The following is a 22,787-nucleotide window of genomic DNA, read 5'->3' as shown; positions in this document are numbered from 1 at the left end:
ATGGATGAGTCAGACCAAGAGCAAGAAACCCTATAAAAGACAGCAGTTGTTACTGACCACTGCTCAGTCAGCTGTATTCCAAATCATTGCATCATCCAAGCTTTCCTGGGGAGGTGGGGGAGTGGGGGAAGGGCTTTTAGGAAACACCATGCATTGAAAGTACAAGTCCATTTATGAAGGCATTGCCCACTGAAGTAAGAAATAACAAATATTTTCCAGGCCAACCTCTTGTTTTGAAATTCACTTGTTACAAACTGCACAATTCTCTGTTTTCAGGGTGAATTTGTCTGTGGGCTTCTGTGCTGATGAAAGGGGCTAGATCAGCAGCTATAGTCTTGCAGTCCTCCATTAAGACCCAGACAAAGTATAGCATGAGCATTGGCAATGGGATCTTCCTTATTCATGGACTGTTCCTCAACCTAGAGTTGGAGGTCTTACTTGTAGCCTGTCATCTATATAATATTTTTATAATTCACCACCTGTCCCACATCACAAATTGGCAAAAGTGGAGTCTTCTGGGTTGACCAGTTTTGCAGGTTGCTACCATGTCATAAAGCTCTTGCTTAGCATAGAAGCAGCATTAGACTTCAGAGGGTGATTCAAACTCGATGTACCTTATCTGCTTCACATCCTTGCCAGGACTGGAACCAATTGTGATGGTGGGTTTTTCAAGGTGGACATGTGCTGATAGGAACCTAGATTAAGTCCCCTCATTTCACATGTGCCACCAAGCAACCAGCAGATGAACTCTTAATCTTGGTTTTTCCCTCTACTGCATAGCTTCACACACTTACACATCCTGTAGTCCTTCCCATCTCCCCACTCTAATGAGATATGTACTACTATGTACAAGCAAAGAGAGAGTCTGAAGTTGCACCCTATACCTACCAGGCAAAACAAAATTGATAAGAGTATAGTTTTTTTATTGGTGTAGCATTATCCACACTAGGGATTTATGCTGACATAGATCCAGGATCACACTTGTTCACACCCCTGACAGAGTGACAGTGACAAGTCTGTAGGATGGACATTACCTTCAAAGAAACAGCAATGTAGAATGTATTGTGAGCCTGATGCTTCAGGCACTTTTTTGTGTGCTGGATAACTTTGGTTCAAATCGGCAACCTGAGTTGGGCACAGAAGAATTTAAACCTGGGTTCCCCACATGTAAGGTGAGCATCCAAAACACTGAGCTAGAGAATTATGAGGGATGAGGAAGGGTTTGGTTTCATTTGGGGTCAAACAGAACATTCCATTCAATTGGGAAGGAAACTTGTTGCTTCAGCAGGAAAATCTGAAGTTTTCAGGCCAATGCAAACCTTTTCAGCTTTTGCTGCAACCACTAAATTAAAATCATTCATTTGCCCAGCTCCATTTTCAGTTTTGCCCCTGGCTCTGCTAGATTGACCTTGGGCAAATTGCTTAACCCAAGGGTGCTCAATCTCTAGCCCACAGGCCAGATACAGCCCAAAGTGCCATGTCATTTGGCCCATGGGTCTGGAAATTTGGGGGTGGGAGGGTGGCATTGCTCCCCTGCTGCCAAATCTCTAGACCTGTGGGAAGCCCCAAACCTTTTATACTGGATCTGGCATCCAATCCCAGCACTCAGGGCTGGGTGGGGGCAGCACCAGGCCCCAAGGTTCAATCCTTGTGTGGAGAAGATGAGAGGGGTCTTTGCCAGCACTCCAGAACCCAATCCCAGTTCACAGGGACAGGAAGAGGTGGCACCGTGCCACTGGCACCCAATCCTGGTGTGTAGGAGGTAGACAGGGGTAGCCCCCAGGGTTCAATCCCAGCATGCGGGACAGCGAAGGGGCAATGCAGGGCCCCAGGGCCTGATCTGGCCCACAGATGGGCCCGATGCCATTCATGCAGCCAATGGGGCCAAAAGGTTGAGCACTACTGGCTTAAAATATCTGTGCTAAAGCAGGTAGGATGTCCTTAAAGTAAATAAGATTTCCCTTTCACTGCAGCCTGTCTTGAAACTTGGTAAATATTTGCAAACTATATAAATTCCTAATTGAATAAGATACCATATTTTTCAGTGTATAGGATATACCCCTGAGAAAAGATAAAAGATAAAGTTTTTAACATAAATTTGATTGATTTTTGGTCAACTTTAAAAGATATATACTTCAATTGTTTGGTTTTTTTTTGTTACTTACCTTCAGTATATAAAATATGCTATGGTATTTATGGTAAGTAGGATGCTGTAGTAGATATAGTATCAACCAGAATCTATCTGTTATTTTTTATAGTTAAACTCAGCTTCAGAAATCAAAGCCAAATGCCAGCTGACTCTCCCAAAACATAAAAGTAGTATGCCACATAAATAACATAAAAGAACTTGCCTTTCATTCCATGTGGTTGCCTCCAGAGTTTTTAGCTTTTGTGTTGTATCCATATTTCTAATTAAAATGGCATTAGTAGCCATTGCACAAGGTTCACTTCTCTCCCCACAACTCTTTTTTTTTGAGGTCACTGACCTGATAAATCCAGAACCTCCTGACAAATAGTTTGGTGCAGGCAACTGATAAAGTTGAGTCATCTGGACTTGTTCTGTCCTACCTCAGCAGTCTATTGAGCACCAATCACACGACAATGACTTTGCACTTTGTTTAGTTTGATCCAGTTATTTAGTATAAAGCTCTGATGTCTATTGTTTGGATTGATAAGTTAAGACTCTGCTGTCTAAGCAATCAAGCCATGGGTTCATACCACTGTATCTAACTGTATTTTCTATTCTCTGACACCAGATGCAGTAAATTACATTTACTCCCAGATCCCCGAACTCCCAACCCTCTATTCAAGAACAGCAGAGCCAGTTCCTGGGCGGGACGGACCAAGCAGAGTAGCTGGTAAGTCTCAAGGACCATGGTATTACAATAGCCAATCCGGTAGCCATGAACTTTTTTTTATGCATTAACTTTAATGGAATTGGTGTTCAGTTCTAGTTTAAATGGAAGGAAATGTGTTTTGTGTTTTATAAATAAGTGAAGGATATTTGAGCAACGGTGAGCATTTTGAGAGTCATTTTTTGTTTACATACATTGTGAGTCCTAAAAATGAGCATTGTTTACTTGGCATATACTTCTTAATGGAAGCATTCAGCTTGATTCTCTCCCCTTCTCTGCTGATACAAGTCTGCATAATGTAAACCATGATTGTAGCACCTTTTCTGCATAAAACTCCCATTAAGATAAATGAAATGTGTGCTTATACACACACATACATGCACACATACTCACATACAACTTAATATGTGCATGAAGTCTTACTGAAAACTATTTATTTTAGAACAATCTTAGGGAGAAAAATATATTGCATGCTTTGTATTTTAGGATGAAATTGTAGAATTTCGTAGCCTACAAGTTTCAGCACCAGTGAGTATTTAAAACACAGTAAATTATTAGTAGAGATTTAGAGATTGTTTTATTATTTTCAATAGCTTTCTAAGTATCAAAATGACACATTTCATATGTCAATATGCAGATCATTACATCATACATATCACCATGAAAGATGAGAATGAAAGAAGGCTTACTAGAATGCCAGTTATTTAACATAAGAGGGGAATGCATAGGATTATGCACAAATGGGAGATGAAATTTTGCTTGAGATTCTTGTTGCAAGTCACTCAGAATACACCCCTCAGCACTGCGTGGGAAACAAATTCACACATTTATTTTGCCTGTGTTTCCAGCTGTCTTGTCAAAAAATAGGAAAATTACGGCATCTATCATTCTCTAGCTGAGGCCTGCTTGTAGTGTTCTTTGACAACAGGAATCCACGTGTTGCAACAGCTTAAAGGAAAGGAAAGCTAGCCCATACAGTTAAAGATCAGTTAAACATTAAACATGAAGTTTTGTTACATATTTAATATTTGTTGATAATGTTTTATTTAAAAGTAACAGATTTTAAAGCCATGTTTTAAAGACCGTTAAACAGGCAGACACTATTTATTAAGTCACACTAGCATCTTAGTATCACGAAATACTAAATTATGTGTCATTTTAATTAAACTTAAACAGAAAGGATACTTGCATTTAGATAGGCTATTGTTTTCAAGTACTACTTGCTCTTTCAACTTGGTATCATCAGTCATTTTCTACCCATATTAATGTCATGCTTTTAGCAGTTAAGTGCCCACTTAAAAAAAAAAGTAATGTTGGTTCATTTTTCAGCATCTTTTAGAAGATTCCCTATAAATAGAAGCTGTCAAATGCCAATGGATTATCTAAAATGCAGATTAGCAAGGATCTATTATTCTTCTTTTCCTACATAAACACTTTTCATTGACAAATTGCTTCTAAAAAAAACCCCACTTATTGAATACTTGCCTATACTGGTATGCCTGTAATCACAAAAGTAGTTTTAATTAAGACATTAAAAATACTTGTATGATTAAGAAATCACCTGTGCAAAAGTCCCAAAATGTCCCTTTTTGGCAATCTTCTAAGTGGTTTGAACTCTTTTGAAGCTGTCACCTAAATGCCTGCCATATTAGTGTTCACCATGAACAGTGATCCTAGATAAGGAATTGAATCTTTCACCATTAAATGTGGTGAAATCTGTACGTGACTCCATTACAACCTGGGTTGCTAATCCGAGAACATTTGGCATTCTGCAAGTTTTTTACTGACAGCCATACTTTCTTACTGATAGATGTTTTACATAAGGTAAATTCATAGATTCATAGATGTAGGGTCGGAAGGGACCTAAGTAGATCTTCAAGTCCAACCCTCTGCCCTGGGCAGGAGAGAATACTTGGCTCATATGACCCCAACTGGGTAATTATCCAGCCTCCTCTTAAAGACCCCCAAGGTAGGAGCCAGCACCACTTCCCTTGGAAGTTGGTTCCAGATCCTAGCCACCCTAACTGTGAAAATGTAACTCTTCTGCCAGGCCTAGGGTTACCCTCTGTCCCATTCATCCCACAAGAGTCCCAGATTTTGGAGAAGGGTCCTGGGCATGGGGTGCAGATGAAAATGAGTGCCCCATGTGTGGAACACAGTCTGGCAGGGAAGAAAAGTGGTGCAGTGTCCCAGGAAAGTGGCTGGGCAGGCTGCTGCTGTGCCTCAGCCTCTTCCTGCAGTGTGCCACTGACTTGTGGGGAACAGAGGGAAAAGAGAAGAAGGAAAGAGGGGGACAGTGTCCCAGATGTTCCATGTTTCCAACCAGGAGGGATGGTCACCCTAGCTAGGCCCTAGTTAGAAAGGCTGGGTTTAAAGTTAGGGGTTAATATCAACCATATTAAAAAGGTAAAAAATTTGCAGTAAAAAAATGTTCTTGGGTTGCCAACTTGGCAGTGATAGTTTTATACTGTTCTTCCCCCAACCCCAGCCAGGGACTCCCTTTTCACCTTCACACCTTAATGCCCCAAACTGCACCCTGCATCATGCTTCCCCCGCAACTCATCCCCAAGCCGTACCCTCAGTGACACCTCTTTCCTTGTCCTGGCATGGACCCTCAAAGAAGCCTGTCTTCAACCCAGCAGTATTACAGCCAGTGTGGGACACAGCAGCAACAGCACTGTGGCTGAGTGAATACTCTCTGCAGGGTGCCATGCTCCTGCTCAGACACCAGATAGGACTGCTCTGCTCTGCCCATTGGAGTTTCAGTCAAACTGTGGTTGCTTAGTGTTTTTATTGACTGTTAAAGTTTTTTTCACAAACTTTACTGACAGCCATTTGTGGCCTGATTTTTACTGACTGTAACTTTACTGACAGTTGGCATACCTGATTACAACAGATCAAATTCCAAAGGTACAGAACCCCCTGACCTGCTTTTTGTTTATCTGGAAGTCCAACATAGATTTGTGGATCAGTCTTGAAAGTCTTTCCAAGGTACAGCTCCTGTTGCTTTCATTCAGATGTTCCACATATGAAGGGCTTGAAGAACACCTCCTATTTGGCATTTAAATGTGAACTATCACACAAATGGAAGAACGTACTTTTTTGGAAAACAGCAGCACCCATGATATTACTGGCCTCTGAAGAGTTTGCATAGCAGCAGCCTGAGCTATTTCAAAGAGGTCAGGTGACTTTCCAAAAACCACACCCCAAGATAATGACATAGCCAAGAATGGATCCCTGAGATTCTGACTCCCAGTCCATGTCCCAGTCACCAAGTTTGACTAACCCCATCCCAATATCACAAGCAAAACTGAGCAAATTCCAAATGAATGGTGGAGGTATTCATCTTTTTTTAACCGTCTTAAAGTCCCTAGAACTTGGATTTAAGGTTCAAGTCATAGCTATTTGTATGAGACATTATAAACATTGGTCCCAGGGTTCCCCAAAGGCGGACTATCCTAAATGCCTGAAGTTTGATAGCTGTTGTGTATTACCATTAGTGATGCATGACATAGTACTAATGCCAATTGGTCAAATGGAAATTAAGAATACAAACCAGCATTCCATTCTCTTCCTGCTCCAAGTGTTCAGATAACTCTACTCCTCCATCAATCTAGACCAGTGGTCTCCAAACTTTTTGATCGCATGCACCCCCAATATATGTATATTTACTGGGGGCACCACTGAGGGTGCCACTGTCAACCCCTCCGCATTGTGGAACTCCCACTCTTCCCTCAGGATACCTCATGTACTGTACGTGACATGTGACTGTCTGACATACGGACCGAGTGAGGGCACCAGTGTCAATCCATATATTAAATATTAGTAAAGCTTAATTTCTTTCTTATTTTTTTAGATAAAAAATAAATAGAAATAGAAATTCTAATATTTTCTTCCCGCACCCCAATGGATCATCTTGCGCACCCCACTTTGGAGACCACTGATCTAGACTACCAACTGGGGCTCCTGTGTCCTATTCAGCCAACCAGGGCACAAGTCAAGGGACACAATCCCTTCAGTATGAAGACGAGAACTTTGAGATGTCAGATGGGCAATGCGCTTTAGCTTCAACTGCTTGTAGCCTTGGGGCTCAGAGAATACTCCTCACTGTAGTAAATGTGTGTTCCTTAAAGGGACATGAGGTAGTGAGCAACTGGCATCACATGCCCACTTTAACAAGTATCAAAGAGCACTCCATAAGGCTACTGTGCTGGTCTGCCATGCAACAGGCAGCATTCCTGCTTCTGCAAGCATGCATGCTAACTTCTAACACTCCATCAGGATGCTTGAGCAGATATACCCATCCTTCATTTTAGTAAAACATCAGAGTTGCAAGGAATTCTGATTTCATAGGTAGGGTAAGAAACTCCTGGGCACTGAATGATGAGACAAAATTCTACAACCATAGGCCAGTGAGCTGCTAACAGCCTCAGTAGACCAATTCTGTATAGTCAGAGTAAGTTATGGCAACTCCTCCTTTTTCTTCACCAAGTTTTTGGTAGGCATGAAAAAACTCAAGGAGGGTGAAAAGTGACCATGCATGGAGAATGGACATGATTAAACACAAGTCAGAATGTGCTGTTGTACACTAGGGAAGCAGGAATATTGTTACTGTGAATGCTCAGAATTTTGCTGCCTATAATTTCAGATGCCCAGTGGCCTCAGGTATCTTAAAACTGTTCAGTGCAGCAGTTGCCTTCTCTAACTACATAAAGAGGTCTGACATGTACACTACTGAAGGCTTCCCCAGGCCTGTGGGAAAGGTGGGAATGGGGGGCTTACTGGAATACTGGACAGTTTTCAGAATATGCTAGACAAGAACTTGTATGGAATGGTTTGGAAAGGGGTAATCCTGCGTTGAGCAGGGGGCTGGACAAGATGACCTCTGGAGGACCCTTCCAGCCCTACTTTTGTATGATTCTATTTCCTGGTTCCAAAATGGGAAGTATAAGGATATACCAGGTCCCCAAATTTCACTTATAGGCCCTGATTCGTCCTATGCTTATGACAGAGTCTAGTCCTAGGAAGCTACACATAAGCTTGATAATACATACATAATGAGAGAGAAGGAATGATTGAAACCAAGCTTAGGAAAGTTGTACATTAGTTCTATGGTATATTAAAAAAACACACAAATAGGGATTGTATTGTTTTTTTTCCTCCTAGGAAGTGCACCACAGTAACTGACATAGTAATGATTTACTTTTTTTTTGTCATTCACTACTGAAAATACACCATATATTGCTGCCCATAATGATAGAAAGCATGTTAATACCACTGTGATCCAGTGTGGTTATCATGAGATGGTCAGGTAAGTTTCATGATAGGAGGTGGTATCTCTCATGATGGTAACTGCAGTTAAGTGCCCGTGCATGTGGGTTAAAGGATTGACATGATTTCACCTTTATACAAGAAGCATTTAATTAGATGACTGCATTCAACCACCCATGGTACCATGAAGATCCAACTGTGATGTTTGAAAACCCTGTTTAGGAAGCCTCAAAAACACTGAACCTTTTGAAAATACTGTTTAGGAACCCATACAGAGGGAACATTTCTGTATCTTTTAATAAATAAAAAGGGTAAGGTAAACCTTTAACTTGTCACTTACCTTTGTCAGCTGTGCATTGACTACACCTAATCAAAGTACTTCACATTCCTAATTGATGAGAACCCCTTCCACCTAGATTGAGTTGGAAAATTATGTCCAGTGTTCAGCACACAGGCCTAGGATCCAGCTGCTTGAAGTATAGTTTAAAGTGCAGTATCTTAGGGCAACTTTACACATACTCTGGGGTGGAGGGGGGTGGTGCTTTAATTAGAGCAGCTCTGAAAACCACTCTAATTACAGCGCCTGCTTCATCACATGTATTCAGCATCCCATGCTTCAAAATGGTGGCAGGGGCACTTTGACTAAATCTCATTTGACAAGCTTTAATTAAAGCACCCCCCACTGCCATTTTGAAGCATGAGGACACTGAATATACGTGACTTAGAGCCTGCTAGCGCATGCTAATTAGCACACTCCAGCAGACTCGATTAATCAAGTCTGCTCCAAAATGTGCTAATCAGCATGCATTGAAGCACAGATGTGTGGCACGTGTATAGGTGCCCTTAATAACCAGCTCTGTTCACGGCACTTCACCTCTAACATGGAATGCTTGGCTCTTTAGTACTAGGAGAGAAGAAAGGGGCATGGTAGTGTTCTTTGTTTGGCAATTAACCAGTCACTGGCTTTTTTTGTTGTAACGTGCACTTCCTCTCTTGTTTTCATTCAAGCTTTGTACACCATGGAAATTAATGTGGAGAAGGACAAACAGACAGGAGAGACCAAGATTCTCTCTACAACACCTGTTGGTCCAGAGGGGGCTCATCAAAAAGGACTGAAAGTCTATGATGATGGTACCAAGGTAGTCTATGAGGTTCACTCTGGAGGCACAGTGGTAGAAAATGGAATACATAAATTAAGCCCAAAGGATGTTGATGAACTTATGCAGAAAGCTGGACAATCAAGTGTAAGAGGAGGGTATGAAACAGTGACTGTACCAGACAGAAATGTGATAGCAGATGGAAACCTTAGCCATATGAAGGAGCAAATGCTCTTCAAGGAGGCAAAGTTGGAAATGGTGCATAAATCCAGTAAAGGGCATTCTATGGATCCTCAACACCAAGCAAAACTCTCTGGTGATGCAGTCCCAGAGGCCAGTGCTGATCAACCAGTGACAATGATTTTTATGGGATACCAAAACATTGACGATGAAGAGGAGACAAAGAAAGTGCTAGGCTATGATGAAACTATCAAAGCAGAACTTGTCCTTATTGACGAAGATGATGAGAAGTCATTGCGTGAGAAGACTGTGACGGATGTGTCCACCATGGACGGAAATGCAGCTGAGCTCGTCTCTGGAAGACCTTTGTCAGACACAACTGAGCCCTCCTCTCCTGAGGGGAAAGAAGAAAGTCTGCCCATGGAACCAGTTCCAGGTACACAAAAGAAAAAGCGCTGTCAATGCTGTATTGTCATGTGACCACTTCTTCCTTCCCTGTTCTGATCAACACCTGCTCCATCACTTCTTTAGACCTCACTGTACTTCTAACTGCAATACTGTGAACTGGAAGTGAATGCCTCCATTGCCTTGCAGCTGGGTTGCTTTGATTTCTAGTTCTTCAGGAAGATGAACGCATGATTATTTTCCCATGAAATGTACTGATTGTTTTTTAGTTTTTATTGAGTGAGAGAAAAATGGGAAAGTGAACAGATGTTTTCATATTTATTTTATTTTATATATATATAGAACGGAAACACTTTTTACATTTTACTTCATGTATCTGGCAAGTTTGATGAGATTCCTAATGTTTTTGGCGAATCTGAGTTTCACAGAAGCCAGATATGAGAGCCTTAAAAAAAATCACATTTTTAACTTTATTTTATAAATCCTATATTTTATTTGGGGAAGGGGGAGTGGGTATGGGCTGGGTCATTTTAATGTTTTAATTTGCTAAAACTCTGACACATCCTTCCCAGAAAATTTGCATAGTTTTATTTTATATTAACTTTTCAGCTTAGTTTGTGGTGTCAAAAAGCCATTGGCCATTTCTGCTTATTGGTAAAACCAAAAGTGGACCTTAATTATTTTTTCTAAAAAATCACGAGTGATGATTTTGCCTTATACCAATCTTCCAGATTACAGTATTGTGCATCTACTTCATCTCCTTAAATTATAGTTGAAATCAACTTGACATGAAAAAGATCCAGCTGTCACCACAACTGAAATGTTGTTACTGATTTAATTACTTGCTTTTCAGTAACTCTTTCTATGTTTATTTATGAGGTTTTACTGCTGAACACTGACATATGAGAAATTCTATGTTTCTGTTTCTTTGGAATGTGAAACAAACATCCTTAACAGTCTGACCCACTGAAGTCCTTCGCAACAGTGCTGTTGACTTCAGTGGTGGTAAGAACTGGTTCTTATTTTGTACCTCTTTTCAGAGAAGTATTTCTTGATAAGTGTACCCAAGGTGCACTCATATGCTCACAGGCATAGAATCTGTTCCTGCCAGTCTTAACACTGGCAAAATCCCACTGAAGCAAACAGACACTTTGCTTCAATAGGTACTTCAGGAGAAGGACTGTGTCCATGAGTCTGAGATTTCCAAAAGTGACTAATAATTTTGGATGCCTTGACTTTCATTTTTTACTCTTTGAGGAACCTAAAAGGAGCTTGATTTTCAAAAAATTATTGTCAGCTGGTCTCTGAAAATCATGCCCCCCAAAGTGCCTCAAGTTGCATATCCCAAAAACTGAGGCATCTTAAATCAGCAATTGGTTTTGAAAATCTTAGTCCATAGACTCTACTATCTATGGTGGAAAAGAAACCAGCTTTTTCATGGCAAGGGTATGGACCTGATTGTGATCTCACTTAAGTGAATTGCTTCTGATTTCTACCAGTGGAAGTGAGATCACCATTAGGATATTTATTCTGGTAGTATTAAAGTACTTTCAGTCCTGGGGATTATTTGAAGTGTCTTTGAAATGTCCAGACTTCCAAAAAAAAATACAACAAAAAAAACCTCTTTCCAGTCTTGGGTGGTTTCTGTGACATTTCTGCTCTTTCTTGGATGGTGCTTTTACTGCATTAATTGTCAGTTCCAAACATCTGCTTAAACAGAGTTTTTGCTCTGTACTCTTTTCTTTCTGTGCCATTGAGAAAGATGCTTGTTCATGGTAGCTATAGTATGAAGCATACAAAAAAAAAAACAACTGAAAAATAAGAACTTATTCTGCTCGGCCATTTTGCCATTAATAGCAGTGCATTCATCTAACCTTTCACAATTTACCTAGCTGACCTTCAGCAAAGGGTAAGTCAAGATGAGAAAAAGAAAGCTTTAGAGACATGGCTTCTGCTAAATGATAACAGCCCACATGTTCACAGCAGATACTGAAAATACACAAGAAGCCTGATCTAATGTGTAGTGGGTTCCTCTTGGCAATAGTGTGTTTTTTTGGATCAGAAAGGGGCCTGTTTTATCATCTGGTATTCTTCAAAACATCACTCGATCTCAGTCAGGCTTGCAAGGTCAATGGCTTTATCAAGGAAAAAGCTGTCATGAGCCCATCAGTATGGCCATGTGACCAGTGGCTTGCTTTTCTGTTTTGGAAGCCGGCAGCCTGATTTTTTTAAAGAGGGGATGAATTTCAACAGCTCTAGACACCTCTAAAAGTCAGGCCACTTTTAACTCCATTGTACTTAGCTGACATCTACAACTTTGAATTTTGCAGCCAACCCAGCAAAAGTTGCTACAAGAGAATAGTCTGTAGCAGGTGAACCCACACAAGTAGCAACTTGGAAGTATAGGTGTGGAGCTCTAGTCCAGTGGAAGAATATCAATTCCTTAGCATTTTTTTTTTTTTTACTATAAAGGGAAATAAGTTAATAGCTTGCATATCCTATTTGCTTTACTTCTAACTTTTCCTATAATATAACTGAGTTCAGCCAAGTCATGCATATATGTACATTCAACAGGGATTTGCCCAATTCAGCAGTAGGCCCTGGGCTTATCTTCTTCCTGATCAAGATACCACTTCATTATACAAGAACTCTTTATACAAGAACTTTATACAAGAACTCTCCCATTCAGGGATCTAATTTTTAAAAAAATAATAATTTTCCAAAGCAACTCTTGCAGCCCTCTCCACTTGGCCTCGTTAGGTCTTTAATTACATAATGAACTTCAGCCCCCCTTTGACCCTTCATCACTGCTCTCCTCTTCCTAGCTAAAGCTTCCCCCTCCCCCACCCCCACAAAGGCTCCTGGCAGGTGTCTTTCCCTAGGTCCTCTGCTTAGGAGCCTTGAAAGATTACCTCCACCCCAATGGGCACTTACACAGATAATCCTCCCCTTCTTTCAGACCTCTCACTTCAGGCCTGATTCTCTTTAAAGACTTGCCTCAGGGCAGGGTCACTAGGAGATGCCTGTACTTTGGATGGGCCTATATAAAACAGACAGACATGGCCCTTTACTGGTTAGAAGTAGAGCACAATCCGTAAACATTTATTTCTCACACTGCGAACATGGTATTGTTCAGGTATTGCAGCTCATATTTAATGCCCCTGTTGCAGTCATTCATGTGAACATCGTAGTTAATGGGCCAATGTTAATGCAGAAAAACCATGGCTTTTTGGTAGAGAATCTAAAAAGGATTTGGGTTTGCTTGGGGTTTTTTGTTTGTTTTGTTTTGCTTTTCACTTTTTGACCAAAACTGTTTTCCTGTTCAGGGCTGGGTGGGTGGGGAAGAAAAACTTTCATTCTAAACTGACAGGGTCAGATCCTCAGCCATCTCAGCTTATACCGGCTGGCCCCAGTATTTTTAATTCCTGGCAGAAAGTCTCACTGCATGAGCTAGACTTTAATTTTTTTCATTTTAACCTCTTTTCTTTAGAAACTGCAGCCAAATTAACATAGGCTAATGAATGTACCAGTATATAGATTTCTATCGCTTTCTTGAGCTTCAGAACAGGTTTATTTTTCCTCCACTCCTAGATATAGACTAGCTGGTAGAAACATGCACAATCAGAAACAAAGCAAAAGGTCCACTAGCTGAAAGGTGCAGAGATAGATTTCATAAGATTCTCACAGTGGGAGTTTCTATTTCATTTTGTTTTAAACAAACTCCCTGTTTCTGCTCAATTTAAGCTATAATCATGTACGTTGCAAGTTCAGCATGAAAAGATACTTACAAACAAAAGAAATAGATTCAGAACCTGGTTCTGTGACAACATTTTGCCACAACAAACTGTGCGCCTTAACTTTTGTAAGAAAATTAACAACAAAACACTTTTCAGTGTATCTTTTCCTAAACGAGAAAAAGGTAGCCTATGAAACTTTTTATATTTTGTATTTTCTAAGTTTTTTACAGATTTACTTTTCATGTTGTCCCTAGTTTTCATCAGGGGACTGTTTTGTTTTTTTTGACAAACCACTGCATTTTTTTAAAAGAGAGAAATACAAAATCATAAAACACAACATTATCTTTAGTGGCCAGGCAATCTCTTTCAATTTCAATAACTTCAATACAGAAAGAAAAGAATTACAGGGTTGTTTTCTTTTTTTATTTCCCGTGGCTGATGTACTGTATGGTATATGTTTACAGAACTCCTCTGGTCTGCCTTTGTGACGTTATCTAAATGAATGACAAAATAGGTATGATGTGCCACTTGACAGTTTGCCTTAGCACTCTTCATTTTTCTTCTTCTGTTTGTGTGTGTGTGTGTGTATGGTTTTGTTTTTTCCCAAACGGTGCAGGCTGTATTCCAAAGCTGTATGAACACAACATTATCTTTCAATCCCCTTAGTGACATAAATGTGTGCAGACCCTTCTCAATTAAAAGACTGGAGCCTCAACTCTGGAGTGGTGTGGTTGATAAAGCCCAAGTCTTGAAAACACATACCCATAAGCTTAACTGTACTCAGAGTCATGCCATTGAAATCCATGGGACTATAAGTAAAAGGCAAATGTATACACATAAGCGTCTGCAGATTAATACAGGGTGTAGTTGAGGACTGCAGATTAGTACAGGGTGTATTTGTATATCTGGTAGCAGTTTGATGTACTGCAGAAGTACCCACTGGTCTTAGAATCTTGAGAGGTGCTTTGTGCATTACCATTCTCACGGGCAAAGAAAGGGTGCCCAGCAATGCTTGGGATTAGCTTCTGAGCCAGTAATATTGCTACCACTGCCATTATATTACTGATATAACAATATCTGGTACCTCACTAATGACCGTGCTATCAGTTCCTCCACATTCTGTTCAAGTAAACCAGTGGCTCATAACTTATCTCTGTACTTCCAAGAGGGAGTACAGAGATAAAACCTCAAACACGTGCTGAGTGGGAGCAAAATGATGGCATATAGATATGTCAGATAACATTTTTAAATAATGGTGCATTTCTTCTTGATTTAATCTAACCAAGCCAATCTACTTCTCATTGCATACTCTGAAAATAAGTGAAGATATAATAGAAAATGTAGAATTTCACATTTGTGTATTTTTTTAAGGAATAAATATTTTTATAACAAAAGAACAATCCAGAATGGGAATAGAGCTCCATGGCCTCAACATGCCCAGGACTCTGAGTCTCTGAACTTTCTTTACACTGTGATGATAGCACCAAACTTCTTGGAGTCGTTTGTAAATGAAATCATACATTTTGTCTGGACATATGTCCACAATACATTTTTTTAAGAAAAATGTGAAATGGAATCTAATCAATATTAAACAACTATTTAAAATGCAGTTAAGCCAATAACATTTAACCACAGCCAAATTTGACCCTGGGTATGAAACAACTAAATAAAAAATACATTTCAGAGTATCTTAATTGTTTTTCTCTAATAAGCCCTCTGGGCAGTTAATAGTTTCCTATTATTAATTAGAGAGACAAAAGGTTAAATGACTGAAAAGTAGTAACAATGAAGTTTTTTTTATCAATTGTTTTCTATTTCATCACTCAACATTTCAAAAGTCAGTGTTAGAAAAAGAAATCATTATCATAGAAAATGTAGCAGAAAATAATTCAAAAAACCATGTTGATATTTTTCCCATTTGTTTAATGAATTTTGAATTCTCAAACCTTGACAAACTTTGACCAGCTCTATCTCTATAATAAAAAGGTCTGGAGTTGCTAAAATGATGCTGTGCCAGGGATTTTCATTACAAGAATCCACTTGAGTATTGGGTGTAATGATAAATCACAGATGATAAAATCCAGTAAAATTAGTTTGTACCCTGTGTATAAACAGAAAGTTCTATCGTATGATACCTTTAAGATGATAATTTAATCCAAAAAGAGTGTAAATTATTATGTAATATAAAAGTATTCATCTAATATCCTACCTTGTAAATATTGACAAGAATGCATGAATGTTCTTAAAATTATCCAACTTCATTTAAAAAGAGAAATACGAAAAAAGCTGAACACATACTAGCCTTCATCCTCCTGGTTTCCCTATTGTTGTTGTTCTCTTTTAGAGAAAAAAGCAAATAACTTTCTCAATGAATAGTTCTGGGTTCTACAGGGCCAGTGAAATCAATAGCCTTACTGCTGTGCACCAGTGCCAGTCAGAGGGACTCCAGATAGGTGAAGTGGGCAGATCTGGAGTGTGAAATTCTGCAGCTTTCCTAACCCCTTTCTTGGGTTCATACAGATTCATACTGTAAGCACACTTCCCCTGTTACTTAAACCTGCATTTAAGTCTCACAGACTTTTTAAAGCCTCTCTTAAGGTTTGCTCTTCCTAAACCATACCAGACAGATGCCAATCCAGCTTCCTCTTAAAAACCTCCAATAAAGGTTCCCTCAGCAGCTCGTTCCATTCTCTTCCTTTTCTTACAGATAGAAAGACTTTCCTGAGGTTTGATCTAAATCGATTTTGCTGCACTTTAACCCACTGCCACCAGTCCTGCCCTCTGTGGCAGGGGAGAATGATGATTCCCCATCTTTCTATGGCAGCCTTTCAGATTTTTGTAAACTGTTATTGTGTCTCATCTCCTCTTCCCCTTTATATCTTTTCCTCCAAAGTAAACCAATTACTTTGTTCAGTTACTGACTTTTTGAGTAGACTTTTAAGACTAGGCCATAAGACCCAAGACCCACCCCCGCCTTGGCTTAACGGAAATATTCGTATATATAAGATTAAGCTCAAGTACATTGCTCACAGGCTCAGAGCCTTAAGCTATACAGATGTAAGGGAAGTTTACACTGCTTTAATTAGTCTGATATTTAAATTGGTATAGTTCAGCTGATGCACATTTCTAAAAGATTTGACACTTTTAATATGGCTTTCTGGCTGACAGGAAGCCCAAAGACCCTTTTTTGCACCTCCCCAGGCTTTTGTCATGCAGTAGTGACTGGTATACTGTTGATGTGAACACAATGTGCACACAAAACCATTATATAAAGAGAGAGATTGGGTTTTTCATTAGAACTTTTCCCCTCCCCATCTCTGCTCTTTCCCTCCATTTTCTGCATTTGTCTGTAGTCATGGACACTACTGTTCATCCTCTTCCTTTCCCACTCCTTTGACTTTTCTTTGCCCAGCTTTCTGTAAGTAGAGGGTGAACCTCATAAACTAGAATACAGAACTCAACTGCCCGGAGAGCTGTGCAAGTAGGTAAGGTAAAAAGATACTAGCCTTCCCCTAGCCCAGTGGTCTCCAACCTTTTTAAAAAAGAAGATCACCTTTGGCATTTAAAAGCAACCCTAGATCTACCGTTCACTGCCGCTGCCCCCCACTCCCGTCCCCCCCCCCACACACACACCCACACCCAGCAGGTAAGTCTATGGAGAGGGAAGGGGGGGTGCAGATCGAGGCAGAGGGAGAAAAAATTATTTGGGGGCATGCCTCCCCAGCTGGTAAGTCCCACCCGGCCAGGGCCCCATTCAATTTACTCCTGCTCCTGCCTCTGTGGCACTGTCCCTTACTGTGGGGGCCTTAGTCTAACCCCCGCCCCTTCCCTCCCCCATGGACTGACCTGCCAAGCTGGGGCACGCACATGCATGCACGCGGGCACTCAGCACCCCCCCCGCCTTGGATCAACTCCAAGACGCTCTGAAATCTACCACAAGAGGCTCCGAGTGCTACCAGTGGATCGAGATCCACTGGTTGGTGACCACTGCCCTAGCCCTTAGCTATCTCACATATTTTCCTAGATGATACCAGGCAAGTTCTGCCCTCAGCAGAATCCCTCTGACATCACTGAGGTGGCAAGTGTGTACAATTAAGCGGCCCCCACTAAAATCTTCCCAGTTCCAATGGTTAATTTTACTGCTTTGTTCCCCATTTTTTATATAAGGAGTGTTACAAATAGCACAGTGTAGACCGATGCCCTCAACATATGAACGCCACCCTGTGTAACAGAAGGTGGAATCTGGCCCCTAACTGTACCTCACAAAGTCATGCTGCTACTGTCGGACCAGAGGGAGGAGCCACGGGTAGAGTCCATCGTTGGACAATACAATGTGTACAGAACCCTCTCAATAAAAGCAATTTGCTTTTTAACGGGCAGTCGGCATGTGAAACAGTTAATTCTGCTGTGCAGTAGAGCAAGAGGATCTATGCAACCATTGAAGGCCCTAATTCAGCACAGCATTTAAGTGAATGTTTAAAATTACTGTATACAGGCAGACAGGAGACAAATCCATTTAAAGGCTTTAGTGCCATTCAGAGATGAGGATCTGTGCAATAAGGGTAGACAAGAAATGCCAGGCCAGGAACAAGGACAAACAAGCATTTCTAAAAAGTTTCTTGTCCCCTCCCTACTATACCCAAGCCATTAAAAAAAAAGAAAAATAAGATGATTCTTTTAGGGGTTCAAGAAAATGTTGTGTAAAATGCAGCTTTTATGGTGAATGTAGGTTGTGGATGAGACCTTTTTTTTTGAGCTTTATTCGCCCACTTTCTTTGTGAGCAAATGTAAATAAAATCCCATTTGTTGGGGAAAAACTGCTGTGCTAACACTGGATTAGAATCGCTGGGATAGCTGCTGTACTTTGTAACCTGAAGTGTACTTTTTTGACTGTTATGTTATTTTTTTCTTCAGATTAAAAAAAATCAAACAAGAAAAAATGAAAACAAAACAAAAAAAAATCCAAGAACACTGCCAGCAACAGCCAAGCTGTAACTGTGGCTTCTCTCTTTTTTTTTTTCTCTGTACAGTATTACTAGTAAATAAATCTGCCTTTTCACTGCGCCTCCTTCTGTGTCTTTGTGCTGTTTTCTCTCTAACTCCCACTCTTCAAGATGCTCTGTGATCTCAAGGACACACTGCAGTGGAGCACCCTCACTCACTAAAAGAATTAATGTACTAACCCCGCCCCCCTTTATTTTTTTTCTCCCCTATTGTGCTGGGCTGCTCCTACTGCTACTTCTTTTAGATGCTTCAACACATAATTAACTTGTCATGCCTGTTACTGTGCCATTTTTCTTTTCCTTTTTCCTCCTCATGTGATACTTTGCCTGACACACTATAGGCCCTCTTGCTGTAAGATCAAATGGCACCTTCTTCTGTTTGTGGAAGATAAAGGCTTGATGTTAGTCAGTAAAGCAGTACTTCACAAGCAATTTACTTTTGAACCAGGGAAAGTATTCCATACAGTATATTTAAGTCTCAAGAATAATCAGTGAAAAGATTTGGGCATTGTTCAACAGAATATAATTTTCTTCCAGGATTTATTTCAGAAAAAAAATCCAGCACAGTTCTATTTCATGTAAAAATAAGCTTTTGGATTCCTTCACATGGTTTTTAAACACCATATTTAGATTAATAAAATTGCTAGAAAGGGTGCTGTATCCAAATGCTCCTATTGTCCTTGACGTAACTCAGAAATACAGTTTACACACAGCAAATCAAAGTAATTCACAACAAATCACTTGTCTTATTCTCCACTGCTGTCCCATCCGCTGCCTCTTTTGTGATTGCCTAGAAAAAATAAGGTAAGCTATGTTGCATTGTGTCACCTTACAACTGACATCTGGGGCATAGACTAGAAAGAATGACCTCTGTTAAGTTCCCTGTGGTGATAGTGCTTCTGGCAACAAAAGGGTTTTATGTCTCCCTTTGGTGCTTCTTGTTAAAGACTTGAAAGGTTGAGGGGTAGATTTAAGTTATTTTTTCTTATCTGGTTTTGAACAAAAGAAATGCAGGTTTTATCTAGTCTGGATGACTAAGTGAATGACAACTGGTGTTTTTATGACATTCAAGATATCAAGGAAGTGAAATCTGATTAACTGAGAGAAGAAATTCTGGAACATAGTGATTCAGACTTTTTGGCCACATCCAAACTTGCATGGACATTTGGTTCCCCAGGGGCAACTAGCAGCAGCACACCTTGTGCCGCCGCTAATTGTCCCCAGGGAACACCCATGCCAAACACACTCTGGTGCACGGCAAGTTACCCTGGGTGGGGTAGGGGATGCTGGGGCCAGCAGCCTTACCTAGGGTCCTGGGGGCCTCCTGGGGCTGCAGCAGTGGCGATCCTGCCATGCGGAGCCAGGCCAGCAGTAGGGTGCAGCTCTGGCTTTGGGTGGTGCATGCTTGGTACCATGTGCACTGCTCCACTTTTTTTTTTCCACAGTTTTTTTTTTGACCCCTGGATATCCAGGGGTCAAAAAAAACCTTTTGTGCTGCTTTCTTGCAATGCAGAGAACAACTGAACGTGCAGTACGACATGCCACAGACATGTCTGTGATGCCACATGCCACAGGGGCACACTCATCTGGACGTCGTTTCTGGGTGCATCTACATGTGCACTTTACTGTGGACCAGTTAGCTCCACAGTAAAGCATTATCATCTACACATGTGCCAGTATTAGGGTGCAGTAAATAAACTAATTAACTCTGCTGTAAGATACTGCTGTCCAGGACAGTACTTAACAGGAGTACTTAATTACTGGTAGAGTAATTAACTGTGCTGAAATATACATGTAGTTGCTAACTGGGGGCATAAATTAGACCCAGTCAGCCTAGCCAGCTGGGGGTCTGCTCTGCCCCAGCTCAGATTGCTGCTGTCCCAGTCGCACACGTGACAAGGCTTGAACTTCTCCACAGTTTATTGCTTCACATGAATTGCCTGTGTAGATGCACCCTTTGTGTTGCAAACATTTGTGTCAAAGTTCTTGAGAAACTGTCCAGTCTACATATTGGTGTTAACCAGGAGTTTCTCCAACAAGAACAGTTCAACGTAGGACATGCCTATTGTCACTAGGGTTTAAATGTAACAGTAATAAACAGGCACAAGCTCTGTCTCTCCCCTTTCCAAATCACCTTCCAAAGATTAATCTTTTTTTCATTGTAATAAGATTTTTTTTTGCAACAGCAAATGGGAGAGAAACTGCTCAACTCTAATAATATAGTTGAACCATATTCTTGCTGCTCTTCTTACGTAACTCCATTGACATCCATTGGATTGCTGATGAAACAGATACCCAGCCTTTGGAATTCTTTTTCCTTTACAATTCTGCTTGTTTGGGTAGCAAAAACAAAGGGTTGCCATAACATGATAGCTCACTGTATTGGTCATGGCAATACAATGAAGAGCAGAACATTTAATGGCTTTTAGTGGTTTGTCTAGCACTGGAAATAGAACAGACTGGTTGAAACAATGTCCTCTGCCTTTATCGTGGGGTCACACAACTCCATTAGTGAACTGTGACTGTACATTTGCTGCCTGCTCCTCTACTCTTTCCATGCCCTGAGCTCCCACTGACTCCTTTATTACAACAGCAAACTTTGCTCTTCATGCCATCCAGTTGGGCCCCTACATTTTAAGGGGAACAAAGAGAAACTAAAATTGCTTGTCATAGCATGAATGGAAAAATGATGAAAGTCACAGCGTTTTCTGTTACTGCATTTTCCAGTTATCACTAGGGATCTACCCAGCTTTCTGTTATATTATTATTTATGTATTATTTCCTGAAAACTGCTCTCTCCATGTTGTTCAGTGCATAGTGGAGAAACAGCGTGCTCCCTGATGAGTTTACAAATACCACAGAAACACAGTACAGCACAAATCTACCACCAATTAGGGGCCTAGTAGGTGGATTCACCTGAGAGAATGGTCAGCTTTTACTTACTGACAGCTCACAGCTATTTGGGAAATGATGACTAACAATGACAAGCTTCACAGCTGATGTGTGTTTTGAGGAGATATAAAAAAAAACAATGGTTGGGGGTTCACAGATTTAGGGGGAGGTGTCCCCAGCATGTGGTCTACCCGTGTATCTACACATGTAGAAGGGAGAGTGACAATTTTCAGATGACCTGAAGATCTGCACATGGTCAGTCCAAAGTGAAAGGTGGCATCTGGTGTTAATTTAAGGACCAGAATTGTTTCTGAATTAAAAGTTCCCCTCCTTCTTTTAATATTTAAAAAATATTAGTCACTTTTTCTTGCTCAGTATAGGAATGCTTCATATGAGAACTCATTGCACACAAAAAGGTGGTGTCCTGGAACTTGGGAGATACAGGTTCAAGTTCCTGCTCCATAAAAGACTTCCTGTTTAATCTTGATTGCAGTATTTAGTCTTTTTCTCTCTCTCTGCTCCAGTTTCCTATCTGTAAAATGGTAATAATAATACAGTCCTGCCTCGGAAGGGTAGTGTGAAGAGAAAGACACTGAAAACTGAAATACTACGATACTATGGAAATGGAGGCCATAAAACCAGTAAACAGCATGCTGGAGGAGCTGGGGCACAGCTGAAGGAGTAGAGATGCTCTTGCCAGCAGCCTCTGTGTCTACTAGTTCATGCTTCTGTGATGTGCACCATGCCACATTTTTCCCAGCTTTTTCTTTTGCTAATGGGATTTCCCGGTAGCAAATTTTGTCCCTGCACTGCAAATCTTCAGCCCAGGGCATGTTTTAACATTCCCCACATTCGGTTTGTGGCACCACAGACCACACACCCCTGCTCATCTGGGTGTAGCCAAAAATATATATTTACTCTCTCTTTGAATCAAGAATAGGCTGTTTTTATCAAATACTGTAAATCAGTGCAACTCCACTAACAGAAATGGAAGTAGGTCTATAAACTCCTTTGATTAACCAAAATTAGTTGTATTACCTTAGGATTTTCACAACCAAGGTTGAATTAAAAATACATATTGTAGGACTGAAGCATTTAAGTAATCCTATTGCATGGTTAACATTTGATTTTTTAAAGCTTTCCAATAAAATATGCAATAAGCTGACAGGTTTGCAAACAATTCATTGGTGAGGCATAACAAGTATTTTCTCCTCTTGACTGAGCAGTTTTATGTGGCTAGATGTATGGTAAATTTCCAGACAGGTGGAGAAAAATATCTGTCAAATACCAAGTGCATTAACTGTGTAAAAATGCAGCATAAGATGCACTTGGAAGTTCAATGTTAGT

General features: G+C 40.5%; 1 protein-coding gene across 8 annotated transcripts in view; it reads left to right on the top strand.

Annotated features, from left to right (window-relative positions):
* The window catches only part of PALM2AKAP2 (PALM2 and AKAP2 fusion), a 472,880-nt gene that overhangs the window by 227,774 nt on the left and 222,319 nt on the right, over window positions 1-22,787 (top strand). For 5 of the 8 annotated variants that reach the window (XM_090038872.1, XM_090038871.1, XM_090038869.1 and 2 more), the window contains exons 6-7: window positions 2,757-2,858; window positions 9,135-9,839. In XM_090038872.1, the coding sequence (XP_089894998.1) occupies window positions 2,757-2,858; window positions 9,135-9,839 (807 nt within the window). The remainder of the gene's footprint in view (window positions 1-2,756; window positions 2,859-9,134; window positions 9,840-22,787) is intronic. The other 3 variants (XM_090038873.1, XM_090038876.1, XM_090038875.1) reach the window with 1 other exon arrangement.

Source organism: Crocodylus siamensis, chromosome 3 (genome assembly GCF_052110815.1).
Source record: "Crocodylus siamensis isolate JL-2025a chromosome 3, ASM5211081v1, whole genome shotgun sequence".
Classification (NCBI taxonomy): domain Eukaryota; kingdom Metazoa; phylum Chordata; order Crocodylia; family Crocodylidae; genus Crocodylus; species Crocodylus siamensis.
Note: the sequence above shows the minus strand (reverse complement) of the source record. Positions and strands in the feature narration are given on the sequence as shown.